Source organism: Erythranthe guttata, chromosome 2, assembly GCF_056151865.1.
Source record: "Erythranthe guttata isolate IM_541 chromosome 2, IM_541, whole genome shotgun sequence".
Lineage (NCBI taxonomy): Eukaryota > Viridiplantae > Streptophyta > Magnoliopsida > Lamiales > Phrymaceae > Erythranthe > Erythranthe guttata.
In genome coordinates this window covers 1,289,886-1,304,614 of record NC_142534.1, presented here as the reverse complement: position 1 = coordinate 1,304,614, position 14,729 = coordinate 1,289,886, and the positions used below count along the sequence as shown (strand labels likewise).

Sequence of the window (14,729 nt, the reverse complement as noted above, 5' to 3'; positions counted from 1 at the left end):
AACCATGTATGAATTTATACACGTAAGAAGTGTATGGCAGTAGAATATAAGGAGGTGGAATTCATCGAGTGTAGCATAGAAGAAACCATGTAAGAAAGTGCAAAAGTCGTACATTATTCGTAAAAAGAAAACCCGGAGTTTTTGCACTTATTGCAATGAGTTCATAAAGCTTATATCTTATATATCAACATATACATACGAAAATAGCCGCGGGGAGTTTTACATCACTTATTCCTCGAATATTTTGAGGTTGTTTCATGGTTTTGTTCCTTTGGCTTCAGTGTACATCTCATCAACGCGATCCTGCGTATAAATATGTAGCAAAATATTGATTTATTTACGTATTGAGATGCTAATTAAAACATAAAAATGTGTTGAAACACAAATCAACGCGACAAACCTTGTAATGCTTGAGCAACTGTGGCCTCTTAAGTTTAAACGTAGGAGTAATTAAATCTCGATCTATGTCGAACGGAATCGGCTCCAAGTGAACCGCTCTCAACATTTCAAACCCGCGAAGCTGAAAAAAAATGACAAAAAAAATAAAAATAAAAATGAGCATATAACAATTGAAGATAAATGAAAAAAAAATAGTTAATTAATTGAAACACACATTGTGGGTTTTGGCAGTGGTGTTAAGCTCATCTAGAATGTATTTTCTGGCTTTTGAGTTAATGCACAAGGACTGAAAATCTCCTTTCTCTTGGTTATTTGCCGCCCAATCTTCAAGTGCTTTTTTCTCCGGCACCGCCACCGCCACCAAAAACGACTCGAAACTGTTCCCATACACCCAAATCTACACAAATACATTAAAATTATAATTGTAAGTTTTCGATTTTTTTGTAAATTATCAAAAAAAATTATCGAAAAAATTCGGATCCAACTTACCGCTGCAATAAGAGAGCATCGCGAGTAAGTGCTTTCTAAACATTCCACAGCAACATATTCCCCTTGAGAAAGCTTAAATATATTCTTCTTCCTATCGATAATTTTCATCGCCCCGTTTGGCTGCCACTCCCCGATATCGCCTACAAAAAAATGTTTCATTACACATTAATCCATTTAGTTCTGTAAGAATATTCTTGAGAATCTTTTTTTTTTTTTTTTTTTTTTAATTTATTACCGGTGTGGAACCATCCATCCACAATGACTTCTTCGGTAAGATCCTTTCTTTTATGATAGCCAGAGAATAATGTGTTGCCACGTAGACAAATCTCTCCTCTTGGAACTGTAGAAACTGCATCGTACCCCATTTCAGGCACAGATTCTAGCCTCGCTTCGATTGCTGTCATAGGAATACCAACCGAACCAATCATCGGGTAAACATTCGCTACCGAAGTGAAACATCCAGCACAACTTTCTGTAAGCCCTGCAATTAAAAAAAAATATATACATATATAAAAAAATAATCATTTATCGAGAGAGGAATTGTTTATATTTTTGTATATACCGTAGCCTTGTGATAAAACGCAGCAGCACGTGACACGGAGAAACTCCTCAATGTGCTTAGGCAGAGGTGCAGCTCCGGATAACATAAGACGAACACGACCACCAAACGCTTGTTTAATCTTGACAAATTAAGAGAGTTAATTAGTGGTTAAGACAAATTAATTGATTAATTATTACAAGTATGGATTCATTAGTGAGTTTTTTAACCTTATCAAAGACTAGTTTGTCCATAAGTGGAGATGCTTCGTCTTGCTTGAGTCCTTTCTCGAGATTCCTTAATTTACTGTTTATTTTTTTTTTATATAATTATAATCCAGAGAATATGAAATCAAAAGAAATAATATCTCCAAATACGTACTAGTTGTATGCAATATGGAATAGTGACTTCTTGATCAAACCACCAGCCGAAATTCTATCCATTATACCTGAAACATTTAAACAAAAAGGGCAAAATGGGTATAAATTAAATAAGAAAACGGTTTTCTTATTAAAAGAAAAATTCAAAATAGTAAAAAAAAAACCTGTGCATATTCGATCGTAAACTCTCGGAACCCCACAGAATATAGTCGGCTTCAACACAACAAGATCCTCGACCAAAAATCTAATGTCCTGAAAGTTTGAACAGAAACGATGCTTTATACAAAATCGTTTATTACAAGAAAACATTTAATAGTGTGACATTGATTGATCTTACCCCTTGCCAGAATCCAATCGATGAGCCACGATAAATGCAATAGGTCTCGATAATTTGATCAAATATGTGCGCCAATGGAAGGAACGAAAAGTACACATCCTCTTCTGAACACTGCAAAGTCAACATTAAAAAAAAATGAATAAAAAAAATATATTTTAAACTTTCCGATATCATTTAAGACAACAAGTAACATATTTCTTACCACTTTGTCTGTCTCAAGAAGAAGTTGATCCATAGACAAGACTTCTGTCATGAAAGCAGCATTACTTAGAATGACTCCTTTCGGTTCTCCCGTTGTGCCACTCGTGTACATTATCGTGCACGTGTCTGTTTTCTTCTTCGTAGGAAGATTTTCATCTAAATCTCCCTGAGAAAAAAAAAAATTAAAAAATGAAATTACAAGAATAAACGAGCATGTAATTATTTTAAATTCATGCCTTCTACACTAACCGATAGAACAAACTCGTCCCAGGAGAAAAAAGCTACACCTAGTTCTTCAGCTGTCTCCTTTTGCTTATCGGAAATCTTTCCAAAACTGACAATAGCTTCACAAAGAAAAAAAGCACGTCTCGTTTATATGCAACGAAGCAGAAGCAAAAGGTTAATACCATATATATCAGAATCGGTTAATTTTTTGACCTACTTTTTACGATCGAAGCACACTTGGAGAGACATGTTATTATCTGCATCAGAAATATAACACTCACTGAGACAAAATTCCGCAGAATCCATTAACATCAACAAGACGAGAACTCGTTTTATTTCACATGCATTAACCATATTATTAGATACGAAAAGCGACAAAAGGAAAACGAAAATAACGCACGGGCGGTAGCTTGTTTTCTTGGACAAAAGCAATGGAAACTTCAGCATGGTTGATAATGAACTCCACTGCATTTGCACCTGCAGTTTACGCAACACGATTTTTTTTTTTTTAAATTCCTACTGATTAGCTTCAAACTAATCAATCAAAAAATTAATAAAATTAAGTTAAAAATTGAAAATCGAAAGGGATGATATACCAAGTGTATCATAGAGGGGTACATATGTAATAGCTTGACTATTACACGCCTGCAGATGAATAAAATACTAATTTAATTAGGGCGAGAAAGAAAAAAATTAAATTAAAATTGATGTGTTTAATTTTGAACCTCCATTGCTATGATCCATTCGGGGCAATTGGCTCCATATATGCCACATTTATCGCCCTGCGTAAATTAGCATTCGCCATTAACATAATACTAATGTGAAATGATGAGAGATTTCGAAGAAGAGAGAGAGAAGTGGAACTAACGGGATTGACGCCACGGCGGCGTATGGCGGAGCCGATCCTGAGTGCTGCATCATAGGCTTCCTGGTAAGTTAGCCAACTGTATCCGCCGGCCTGTTAATTTATTTTTGGAGTGGTGATTAAATTAAGAATTTATGTTCTGTTTTTTCTTCAATTGGGAAATTAGATGTGATTTTAAGGGTATAAGTGTAATTTGTTTGGACCTTTCCATCTTTGATCTGACGGCGACCCAGCAAACTGTTACTTGGGTTCTTCTTCACAGACTCACTGAAATCAAATTAATAATAATAATTAAATAAACATCAAGGCCCATTAGCTCAGTTGGTTAGAGCGTCGTGCTAATAACGCGAAGGTCGCAGGTTCGAGACCTGCATGGGCCATTTATTTTTATTTTTTGTTTTTTTCCTCTTATTTTAAAATATTTTTGCGATTTCATCCTCCAAGTTTGCAACAATTTCATATTTTACCCCTCATGTTCACGAAAAATATATTTGGTCCTCATGTTTAAAAAAATCAACACTTTTAGTCCGAAATCCGAGAATAATACAATTTGTATACCTCAATTTGCACCAATTCCACATTTTGCCCCTCATGTTCATAAAAAATATATTTGGTCCCCCTCAAGTTTTCATTAATTACATATTTAGCTCCTTAGGTTCACAAAAAACACATTTGGCCCCCCTCATATTTGCACCAATTTCATATTTTGCCCATCATGTTCAAGAAAAATATATTTGGTCCCTCTATCTAAAAAAAAATCAACAACTTTAGTAATTTTCCGTCAATTTCTCGTTAGTACTAACAGAATCAAACTTGTGCCCATCATTGTCTTAACTAACGAAAAATTAACGGAAATGACCACAAGTGTTAAATCATTGAAATATGAGAAGGGACCAAATATGTTTTTGTGAACATAAAGGACTAAATGTGGAATTAATGCAAACTTAAAGGATGGAAACAGTAATTTTCCCCATAAATCCATTTAATCAACATGCATGATGCTTGCTTAGCTTTCACAACGAAAATTGTGTGTTTTTAATTACACACATTTATACGTGTTGAAAAATATGGGAGGAAATGATGAATGCACATGCATATAGATACATAGATACATACATACCTGAAGAACTGCCATGGAGATTCCATTAGGGGAGGAATCTCCATAAGGCCATGTTTGGCATAAATGGAGCGAAACACAGGCCCTGCCGATGGCTTCCCTTCACCAGCTTCTCTTGCTTCCTCAACTTTCACTGTGTAATCCCCTCCCATTTTCTTCCTCTCTTTTTCCAATCAATCAATCAACCAAAACAATCAATGGATTATTGATTGATTGTGTGTGTGTGTGTGTGTGTGTATTTTGCTTTTGTTGGATAAAAAAACTGAAGAGAGAGAAAGAGAGAGTAGTTGAAGAATTAAGAAAATGAAAATGCAATAAATATCAGCGAAATAATGGCAGCTTTTATGAATGGCAGTAGTTGTAATTAAACGCTCTTTTTTACAGATGAGAAGCTAACAATATACATTTATGATTTTGATTTCTCGGTGGTTGAGAATTTTGTTTCGGTTGCACCGCTTTCAGTACCGGGTGGGTGGGTACCCGGTACCCGTACCCGGCCCCACCATGCATGTGAATTTTTTTCAATTGAGGACTTTTTCCACTCTTATTTATTACCCATTTTCTTTTATTTATTACAATTATACTTTTTCGTTTTTTGGGTAATATATATTTGAAAATGACTTTTGTACCCCTAGTGTGCATTTATGCTCGTTACCTAACAAAATTAACAAATTAACTGCCAGCTGGAAGGGAAAAATAATGGTTTGGTATTATTTATCTGTCATTTTAGAATTACAATTACGGTAAAACGGATTTTCTTAACCATACTAAAATTTCATATTAGTCCTTTTCTGATTTCTCCAAATAAATCTACAATTTCGGTTGCATTTAATATTTTCATTTTATTTATTTTGCTTGTTAATTTATGAGTGCACAAAGTTGGATGAGGCCAACTAGTCAAATAAACAGTACTAAACATTTGTATATGTGATGAGTTGGGCATTTTTAAATGGGCCTTCATTTTACCGTGTACAAGTCCAATGGCCCAGACCCGCATCGCTAAACAGTATGACCCGATTTAAACCCGTATTAATGTGCGCACGTGCCATTGTACACGTGCAGTGCACGAGATTATACATTAACTTAAATGACATTATTATTTTAATTCCTAATAAGTTAGTGAGCAATAATTATTTTTTCTTAAGGAAAAAGACATGCACGTTTTGGTGGGTTCACTAAATATTGACTATATATGATGGTTGAATATAATTGTAATTAATTAAAGGACAATGCTAAATGGCCAGAATCTGGCTGGCCAGAATTTAATTTTTAATTATTTTTTTATTTTTGTTTAAACTTTATACCATTTATACCCTTATTGGGGTGTTGGTTCCAAATTTAATGGTTGACCCGAGTTTTGTGGCCCCCGAAACCCAAACCGCGGGAGGCAGATCCGGTCCGAGGCGGGTCAGGACGGGTTCGAGCAGGATGCATGGCGGATTTTTAATTTTAATCAAAAAATGCGATGGCTGAGGATCGAACCCAGGTTGCTCGAAAATAGAAAAGCAACCTTAACCACTGTGACATAGCAATATAATTATTCAATAACTAGCAAGACCTCTATATATCGTAAACTAAGAGTGTAAAATAATTAGCATAAATAATGTTAAATAGATTACTAATTTTTTTAATTAGAAAAAAAATTATTAATTAGCATATTCATTATTATCAAAACAATGTTAGTTAAATTATTGAAAAATGTAATATAATAAAAAAAAAAAAAAAAAGACATTAAAAGGACTTGAGCTTAATTGATTTAAATCTTAAAATTCTATTTAAATATTTGAATAAAATGTAAATGTAAAAAAATTGATTAAATTTTAGAATTTACGAATTGATTCTTATGATTTTTACAAAATAAATTTATTATTTTTTTATAATAAAATTCAATTAAAATATATATTACTTAAATTATAAATAGTTAATTTGATTAATACACCATTGTCAATAGTTTAGCATAATCAATTCAAATCTTTGAATAAAGCTTACGAATTGGAAAAACTTGATTTTAACTGATTCAAATCTTAGGATTAACAAATTTCTTCTTACGATTTTAACGAATTATATTTTATTATTTTTATGATAAAATTGAATTAAAAAATACTATACTTTAATTATAAATAGTCAATTCGATTAATATGTTCTCGTCAATAATATATCCCTTTAAAATACCATTAAACCAAGTATTAAAGGAAAATCACAACATAAAATTTTGATTCTACTCATAATCTATAGTCTTTTAATGTAGGAAAATTAATTGCAATGAGTTATAATATATTCTTGTTAAAATAAACATCATGTATAATATTTTGTTTATAAATATATTCTTGTCAATAATTGTCCTATAGCAAAATAATTAATAATTTTGTATATTAACTTGCTTTATCAATAATTGTCCTATAGTAATATAAATATGTTCTTGTCAATAAATGAAGTTAAGCGATTCAACTTTGAAATGAGTTATAATTTTTTTTTTAAATAAATATCTTATTTTATTTTAACTTTCAGTTTATTATTATTATTATTATTATTATTATTATTATTATTATTATTATAAGGTGTTGCCATATTTATATTGAAATATAAATTAAGAAAAAATAATGGAAGAAGAAGACATCGAATCAGATAAAATAAAGAAGATGATGAAATGAATTAATGCCATTTCATTGAAAGTTGTAATCTGACATTTAATGTTAATACATTGAAATTTGGAATCATGGTAATCAAAATATATATATATAGAGAGAGAGAGAGAGAGAGAGAGAGAGAGAGAGAGAGAGAGAAAATTCAAATTAATTAATATTATAAGTCAAGGATATATTTGTAATTGGACATAATAACCTTTCTATAAACTTACAAAACTGTCATTTCTGGCCAGCCAGATTCTGGCCACATAGAATTATCGTTAATTAAATGGTTTATTGGTTAGTGTCACTTTATAAATTTAATACCAATACTTCGAAAAATATGGTCTAGTCCAATATATAATAGTCCATAGGGTTTATGAATGAAAAATTAAAGATAATCCAATAAATTAGTCAACATGTGTTCAAATGCACCAAAACTAGTCAAGATAGCCAGTTTTAATTTAATTTATTTTTTTGTATGTTTGTTATGTCTTAAAATTTCTTCGACAAAGATTGGAGTTAAGCACTTCAAAATAAGGGAGCGATTACATCGACAAAAAACATGTATTTTCGTTCATGATTCTGTAGTTTGTTTTATTTGACGTAAAAAAATGTTACACCTAATTATTTACAATCAGAGATCAACACTGTGCTTCGCGTGTCCATTCCTTATTTCGTAAAATAAAGACTACCACTTCCATCTATTTTGCATGTAAAAATTTCAAATATATCAACATTAGGAATCATTACAATTACATTACACATTATTTTTATGGCTCCCTCACATCTACAAAAATTGCAAATCAAATCTTGATACACCAATCTCAATTCACCACAAAACTCCCCCAATCCAATTAACCCAAAATTTTCCAACCAAAAAGTAGTCCGTCCATAGTGCTCTAGCTACCATGCCCCATGCCCATTAATTCTTTCTAATTTCAAACATAACCATTTGTAGTGCTCCACTTCAATTTGTCTCATTTTGACCACCACCACCACCATCACCACCACACACCACCGCCACCACCGCCGCCACCACCACCACCGGAGGTATGACAGAGGATTTTTTTATTTATCTACTTAAAAAAGTTGCAAAATTAAAGAAAAGGCCCATCGCCAGCTCTTTGCATTTATGATCATCGATCCATCACTTCTCCCCCCACCACCCTCAACAAAGAATCGTATACTAAATATTAAATGTACAAAAACAAAAAAAAAAAAGAAAAAAAGAAAACTAAACCTGCTTACACATATACGTACAGATGAGAGACAGTGCAATGGCCAACCTACTATAAATTCTTTAAATGCACTCCCATTCTTCACTCACTTCCCCAATTTAATGCCCCCATCAGAACTTCCAGACAAGCAATTAAATGAGGGCACTCTTCCCACTATATAAATTAATATAATTTTATTTTATTTATTTTGTTTCCAAACCAGCGTTAATTGTGGTCCATCCACGTGTCTTCAATCCTCACCGTCTACTAAATCTCTCCGGTGACAATAGCGCCTCTGGATCGCCGCTCCTCAGCCGGCTCGACGAGAACAGCCCCCCCGCCGCTCCGGCCGACCGCATGAACATAGGGCTGGCGAACGATTTCGTCCTCCTCGACGAGCTGCCGCCGCCGCTGGATAAGCCGAAACGTACGCTCGACTCGGATAACGGGAACAAACCGCCGATGCTCCGCCGCCGGAAGAATGGGGATTTCATTCCCCTGTAGTAGCGGAACGAGAAAACCCTAGGTTTCGACAGTGAGCTGAACGGGGAAGGGCGTTTGCTCCATAGGCTTCCGCCTCCGCCGCGCCTGTACCGCCACGGCGAGGCGGTTACGGGCTCTAGAACTAATCTCTCCGATCCTAAGTTCCGTTCGAATCCGAACGAATACGACCGCTTCAATAGGAAATCGCGGCGGTTGAATCTGTCCTCCGATTGGTGGCTCCGCCTCGGGGATTGCTCCTGACTGATTTCTCCCTCTGTTATCGGATCCGATTCCATCGGGATTTCCGTTAGAGGTTCTAGAATTGTGGTCTCGATTATTATGTCGTCGAGGCTAGGTCTAATCCTGGCGGCCATTAACGGAGTAAACGGCGAATCCTGACGGAATATTCCGGCGCGGCAGAGGGGGCAATTCGCGTGTGACCTAAGCCATATATCTATACAGTCAACGTGGAAGGAGTGAGCGCAGACCGGAAGTGTACGGACGTAGTCGTTTCCTTCGAACTCCAGCAAACACACGGCACAATCGTGGAAGCCGCTCTTCCGCGTGTAGACGGAGAGGGGGATTGTTTTGATGATCGACTCGTCGAGTCCGTACGGCGAGAGCACGTGGAACGCGTCGGTCGGGTCGAACGGGTACGGCGGCGACTCGATATCGCCGCCGGACGAGGACGGGACGTACCGCCGGCGACGGCGGCGCCACCGCCTGTAGCGGTGGTAGATGTGGATGAAGTGGCGGGAAAGGAGGCGCGAGTAGGTGATGATGACGAAGGCGGTTGCTATTATTACCACCATGGCTATCAGCGGCGGACTGAAGTCAACCGGTAATTTAGACGGCGGCGGCGACGACGATGATGAGGATGATGATGATAAATTCGACGACGAGTAAGAAGGCGGCGGCTCCGAAGACGAAGCTGTGGAGGCCGACGGAGAAGGAGACGGTGTCCATGGATTATCCCGGAGATGAGGCGCCGGTGCAGGGGCGAGGCGGTGGCGGCGCATGGCGGTAGACGGTGGTGGTGATGATGTTGTGAGGGTTTGAATGAAAATGGGGGAAATACTGGGGGGTGTGTTTGTTGACTGAGGTGGGTTTTGTTTTTCAGTTTTGTGGGCGGATTTGCCACGTCATTTTAACTGAATTTAATGTCACGAGGGTGGGTGCAGTACCTTGTCCACCGTGTTTGAGTTGTACCTTTAGCTTTAGTTGTATTCTAATTATTACGCTCATTTTAAAATTATATGAGAAAATAATAATAAATAAAATAGTAAATTACGAAGCCTTCCCGAAACTTAGGTTAAATAACGAACAATTCACCACCATTGCGATAACCAAAATCCCCATCTCATTAATTGTTGATCGAGTTTTTAAACATAAAATATGTATAGTCTATTATACCTTATACTAAATAGATGAGAAATAAAATAAAATATCTGAAATTGTGTAAAATCTATTCTCTGGAATTAAAAAAAAATGACGGGAACAAACCTCAGGGTTTTTTGGTAATTATGAATAGGTGAAGGTGATTTTTGTAATTTAGTCTAAGTTTAGGGGGTTTTCGTAATTTACACTAAATAAAATAATTATTATAAACCTAGCTAGTTAATTAATTTAAAAATGATTAGCATAGTAAATTATAATGGGCTAGAAGGTAATATATATTTGAAGGAAATGTAAAATGGGCTAAACCGAATAAGGTTAAAATGGGTACTACTTGATCCAATAAGTAATGGGCCATCTAACTAAACCCGGCCGCATGTGCGAAGAAAAAGAAGAAAACGAGGGTTAGGGTTTTAGATCGGTCTTCATTTTCCACACTGCTCCGACGAAAAAAAGGGCAAACAAAAATCTGCAAAAAAATGTTTCCGGGAATGTTTATGCGGAAGCCAGACAAAGCGGCGGCGCTGAAGCAGCTGAGGAGCCACGCGGCAATGTTCGGAGCTTGGGTCGCCGTTATTCGGGTCGCCCCGTACATTCTCCACTACCTCTCCGATCAAACTGAGGAACTCAAGCTCGAACTCTGATTATCATCGCCGCCCTGATTTTACCTCAGGTACCGATTTTGAATCCGATTCGAGCTGTTGTATGTGTGAATCCTCTAATTTCACTCCTAATTGCTAACAATTTAAGTTTTTTTTCCCTCTCTCAAATGATGAAATTGCGAAATTTGTTTGGATTTTTTTGTTGTTTGTGATTTATTCTTGTCATATGCTGCATACTTCTAGAACGAGTGCTTCAAATTTCTTTTTCTAATCTATTTATTGCGGATTAATTCAATTTATGATATTATTGTGTTCTTCCTTACTATACGCTCATGCATTTTAGGATAATAAACCCCCTTGTTTGCTATTGCACTCGAACACATAGCTGTAGGTTCGAATATGAAATTTGTGGAATCAACAGAATTAGTTGTAAGCATTAGATAATATGCGAGTATATTCCGTACTCGGTGTACTAAAGAGCTTTTATTAGCTGATGTTGGTTAAGATACGATATGCAAAATTATCTGAAACTTTATTTTTGCTCGTTTACTTATGCCTCCTCCATCTCGTTCCTTCCTTTTTGAAGCTTTCCGGGACATTCTTTACCTCTGGTGTAGTAATTACGAATAGTGTACAATTTCTTGTTCTGTTTGCTCTTTCACTTCTCCTATCTTGCTATCGGAACCAGCCTTGTATTCCCATGTTTGTGGTCAGTAGGAGTAAAATTTAAGAAAGTTTGTGTGAAAGTAGAATAATAATACAGAAATATTTGACCTGCAATCTCATGTACTCGTACGATCCGTGTGCGTGTATTTGAACCATACTGAAAAAATAGAACATGAATTGACGGAAAGAAGGACCACACAAAAATTTCCCTATTATTTGTTGTAAAGAATTTTGCACCCTCGTTTTTATTTTTGGAAAATCGACTAGTTCATAGTTGCTTCTCTTTGAAAATGAAGAAAATATGATAATACCTTTGTTTTTTATAATTCGAAATATAATTTGGCAGTCGAATATTTGTTTACCTAACATCGGCGTATCAAGAAGAGCATCCTTGCTAATTTGTTCTTTCGCGCTGTGTTCTTATTGTTGCTGTTGTACAGAGCTGGAAGGAGAGGAAGAGAGTCGCAAGTTACATTTCTCTTGTATGTTCTCGTTTTTTCTTCCGTATCTTTTGAATCATATTCCCATGTAGTTGCTCAACTATTTGAGATCATGCTAGTTCGAAAATTCTTCTTTTACTCGGGTTCCGATTCTATTTGCATTAACTGTACTTGCCGTTCTATTTTGTTAATAACGCAGAGCAATCATGTTTGGACTATATTCGCTTGTGCTCGATTTTTTTTTTCTCTTTCATATGCATCATATGGGGTATATGCTCGCAGAATTTAAGCGTGTAGGATTATACAATAATGTCTTAGAATAAAAATTAGAGAATAAGTGCTTATTAGCTTTAATATTGTGACTTTGAATAAACCACAGAATCAGATTCATGCTGCCCTATTCAATATGCTTTCCTAGTGTTAATGTATAATGCTTCAAATCACTTTATGCCAATTACCAAAATTATTACGCTGAGTTTTTTTAGATGTTTATTTTCTTTTAGTTTCTTTATTTATTTATTTTAATTAATTAATTATTTTGTTTGTATCCACTAAAAGAAACAAAAAGAAGATAAAGAGTGGCGATGTTGATGCACATATATCTCATTTTATTTTGAAGCCTTTTTCTCCAACATATAGTATACTTTGACCAAATGAGTTGAGTATATTTCTCTCTTTATCAATGTTTTTGAGTGATTTTAGAAGATTGCTTAAACAATTGGTGATGCTTCTTTCTTAAAAGCTTTATGTTTTCGTGCAAGTTTGCCCTATTTAGACTCATTTTCTAAGTTAAGTAACATTATATTCCATAATCACGATTCAAGAACATCTACACATTTAGAACATTTTGAAAAATGGGCAAGTTTTCAAAGTACTTCACTTCAATCCTTTCATATAAGCACGCATTTTTTTGGGGGTTCCAATGAAGTTAATTGGAACTTCTTTCGAGTCTGTGCAGATTAACGGTTAATAGTCACCTGGTGCATATCACTGGTTAGTATCAAATAAACCCTTCTTTAGGGAGGTTAAAAACATTGAAAGGTTTAGAATGATTTGACCAAAGAATTTGTTCTTTCTTGCCACCTTGGACACCAAGAACACAATATATGATAGAGCTCAACTCATTGTAATACAATATATGCCAATCGTACATGTGTTAGGTGATTGTGATGTCAAATATATGCTATTATTATGCTCCTTGTCTTGATAATGACAGCTAAAAACCCCATTATCCATTACATATATCCACACTATTCAACTTGCCAAATTCTTATTCTACCCCTTCGTTGATATAATCTCATCTTTATTATTTTTTTTAAACATCATATAATTTGTTACATGATGTTTTAAAAAAAATAAAAAATCAAAAATCAAATTCTTGTAAAGAGGTATTGTCAATTTTAAGAGCATTTAAATGGTATGTTTTTCACAAGTACATATATGCAAGTGAAAAAAATGAAATTGCCATTTTAATGTGCCCAAGTGCAGAGGAAAAACAATATAATGTATCTATATGTAAGCATAAATACGTATACTGCTTGAATTTGAAGCCACTAATAACCTTACATTACTCAACCGAAAGATGAACATCTTATCCCTATTATGCCCCTTAAAACGGCATCAAACTACAAATAAATCCGCTTCTAATTGCAGCTTATTAGCGCCGCCCACCCCCCATAATTCTCTAATTCCTCCGCCGCCCACAACCATGAAATACAACGAAATCTCCCACTTCAGCCACCCTCACCACAACCTCAAGTTCGAGTACTCTGAGGCGCCGTTCAAGTGCGACGGCTGCAAGGAGGCCGGCATCGGCTCCCGCTACAGGTGCTGCGGCGGCGGAGGAGGGCACTGCAACTTTGACCTGCACACACACTGCGCGGTGCCTTCCCCGTCGATCAGCCACCCGTTCTACACGAAATGCTCGTTCCAGTTCATGAGCAGGACGCCGGGAGCGGTGGCGCGTTACTGCAACGCGTGCGAGAAGGACGTGGCTGGGTTCGTCTACCACTGCAACTCGTGCGGCTTCGATCTCCACCCTTGCTGCGCCAAGCTCCCGATGGTCCTCGACGACGGCGAAATCAAATTGTACTTGTACAAAAAAGTCAGCTCCCCATGCCACAGGCAAGCTAATTAAATCGTGATCTCTCTTTCTCTCTCTAAGTTTATTGTTTTTGAAATTATATATAATATATAGGTGTGGGAGAAAGGGGAGGAGCTGGAGCTACAGATCGTCGTGCAAAAAGTACAACCTACACGTGGCGTGCGTGAAGGAGATGCTTGTTGACAGCTGGCACGAGATATACTACGGTGCATGGGGGAGCAGCTACACCACGGCCTACACCGGCTGGACTACTAGCCGGAAATTAGAGGCTACGACGAGGGTCCCCAGCTTAAGAGCTACCCTGGAGACGCACAATCACAAGCAGAGCAGCGGAAGCGGCGGCGGGAAAACAGCAGAGAAATGCTGTGAGGTGGCTGGTTTGGCTTTGCAGTTTGTTATATCTGCCGTTCTAGGTGATCCCACCACCCTTATTGCTGCCCTCGTTGGTAAATTAATGTCCAAATAAATAGCTATTACTAATTAATTATGTACTACTATATCTTATTATTAATAACAATAAAGTCATGTAACAAATGAAAATGTTAATTACTCCTATATATGTAACCATGTATCTAATTTGTCAGAATATTTATTAAGTTGGTGTAATTAATTAAGTACATCCTTGATTACTATGTTTTAATTAT

General features: G+C 36.1%; 4 protein-coding genes, 1 long non-coding RNA gene and 1 other non-coding gene across 7 annotated transcripts; 3 read left to right on the top strand and 3 right to left on the bottom strand.

Moving 5' to 3' along the window:
• Positions 1–38: 38 nt before the first annotated feature.
• LACS2 (long-chain acyl-CoA synthetase 2) lies at positions 39–4,975 on the bottom strand. The gene is made up of 19 exons (XM_012981541.2): positions 4,555–4,975; positions 3,638–3,701; positions 3,438–3,527; positions 3,295–3,351; positions 3,166–3,214; positions 2,970–3,046; positions 2,787–2,826; positions 2,594–2,688; positions 2,346–2,510; positions 2,144–2,254; positions 1,971–2,058; positions 1,808–1,874; positions 1,657–1,732; positions 1,451–1,568; positions 1,124–1,369; positions 889–1,028; positions 614–796; positions 401–520; positions 39–303 (listed from the first exon to the last, which is right to left on the bottom strand). The coding sequence occupies exons 1-19, from the start codon at positions 4,701–4,703 to the stop codon at positions 256–258; spliced, it is 1,983 nt and encodes a 660-aa protein (XP_012836995.2). The 5' UTR covers positions 4,704–4,975; the 3' UTR covers positions 39–255.
• TRNAI-AAU (transfer RNA isoleucine (anticodon AAU)) lies at positions 3,741–3,814 on the top strand. The gene has a single exon. It is a non-coding gene; the product is annotated as a tRNA-Ile (tRNA).
• Positions 4,976–7,882: 2,907 nt separating the features above from the next.
• LOC105957606 (RING/U-box superfamily protein) lies at positions 7,883–10,171 on the bottom strand. The gene has a single exon (XM_012981543.2). The coding sequence runs from the start codon at positions 9,895–9,897 to the stop codon at positions 8,653–8,655; it is 1,245 nt and encodes a 414-aa protein (XP_012836997.2). The 5' UTR covers positions 9,898–10,171; the 3' UTR covers positions 7,883–8,652.
• Positions 10,172–10,701: 530 nt separating this feature from the next.
• Positions 10,702–12,046, bottom strand: LOC148772076 (uncharacterized). The gene is made up of 2 exons (XR_016033480.1): positions 11,904–12,046; positions 10,702–11,698 (listed from the first exon to the last, which is right to left on the bottom strand). It is a non-coding gene; the product is annotated as an uncharacterized LOC148772076 (long non-coding RNA).
• TOM6 (translocase of the outer mitochondrial membrane 6) lies at positions 10,753–12,199 on the top strand. 2 transcript variants are annotated; one of them, XM_012981544.2, is made up of 2 exons: positions 10,753–10,946; positions 11,982–12,199. In XM_012981544.2, exon 1 carries the CDS (start codon positions 10,753–10,755, stop codon positions 10,915–10,917), a length of 165 nt encoding a protein of 54 aa, XP_012836998.1. In that variant the 3' UTR covers positions 10,918–10,946; positions 11,982–12,199. The 2 variants fall into 2 exon arrangements, with proteins under 2 accessions (XP_012836998.1, XP_088679131.1); XM_088823005.1 differs by having other exon boundaries at positions 11,888–12,199.
• Positions 12,200–12,398: 199 nt separating this feature from the next.
• Positions 12,399–14,715, top strand: LOC105957430 (uncharacterized). The gene is made up of 2 exons (XM_012981352.2): positions 12,399–14,105; positions 14,179–14,715. The coding sequence occupies exons 1-2, from the start codon at positions 13,564–13,566 to the stop codon at positions 14,549–14,551; spliced, it is 915 nt and encodes a 304-aa protein (XP_012836806.1). The 5' UTR covers positions 12,399–13,563; the 3' UTR covers positions 14,552–14,715.
• The last annotated feature ends 14 nt before the right edge of the window (positions 14,716–14,729 follow it).

What these genes read in the sequence shown, in the direction of transcription:
- LACS2 (XM_012981541.2), bottom strand. Translation starts at nt 4,703, where the DNA reads ATGGGAGGGGATTACACAGTGAAAGTTGAGGAAGCAAGAGAAGCTGGT. An exon ending in GCCGCCGTGGCGTCAATCCC is followed by an intron (nt 3,352 to 3,437) that starts GTTAGTTCCACT and finishes TAATTTACGCAG; the next exon opens with GGCGATAAATGTGGCATATA. An exon ending in TTCCATATTGCATACAACTA is followed by an intron (nt 1,733 to 1,807) that starts GTACGTATTTGG and finishes AAAAATAAACAG; the next exon opens with TAAATTAAGGAATCTCGAGA.
- LOC105957606 (XM_012981543.2), bottom strand. Translation starts at nt 9,897, where the DNA reads ATGCGCCGCCACCGCCTCGCCCCTGCACCGGCGCCTCATCTCCGGGAT.
- TOM6 (XM_012981544.2), top strand. Translation starts at nt 10,753, where the DNA reads ATGTTTCCGGGAATGTTTATGCGGAAGCCAGACAAAGCGGCGGCGCTG.
- LOC105957430 (XM_012981352.2), top strand. Translation starts at nt 13,564, where the DNA reads ATGAACATCTTATCCCTATTATGCCCCTTAAAACGGCATCAAACTACA. An exon ending in GTCAGCTCCCCATGCCACAG is followed by an intron (nt 14,106 to 14,178) that starts GCAAGCTAATTA and finishes TATAATATATAG; the next exon opens with GTGTGGGAGAAAGGGGAGGA.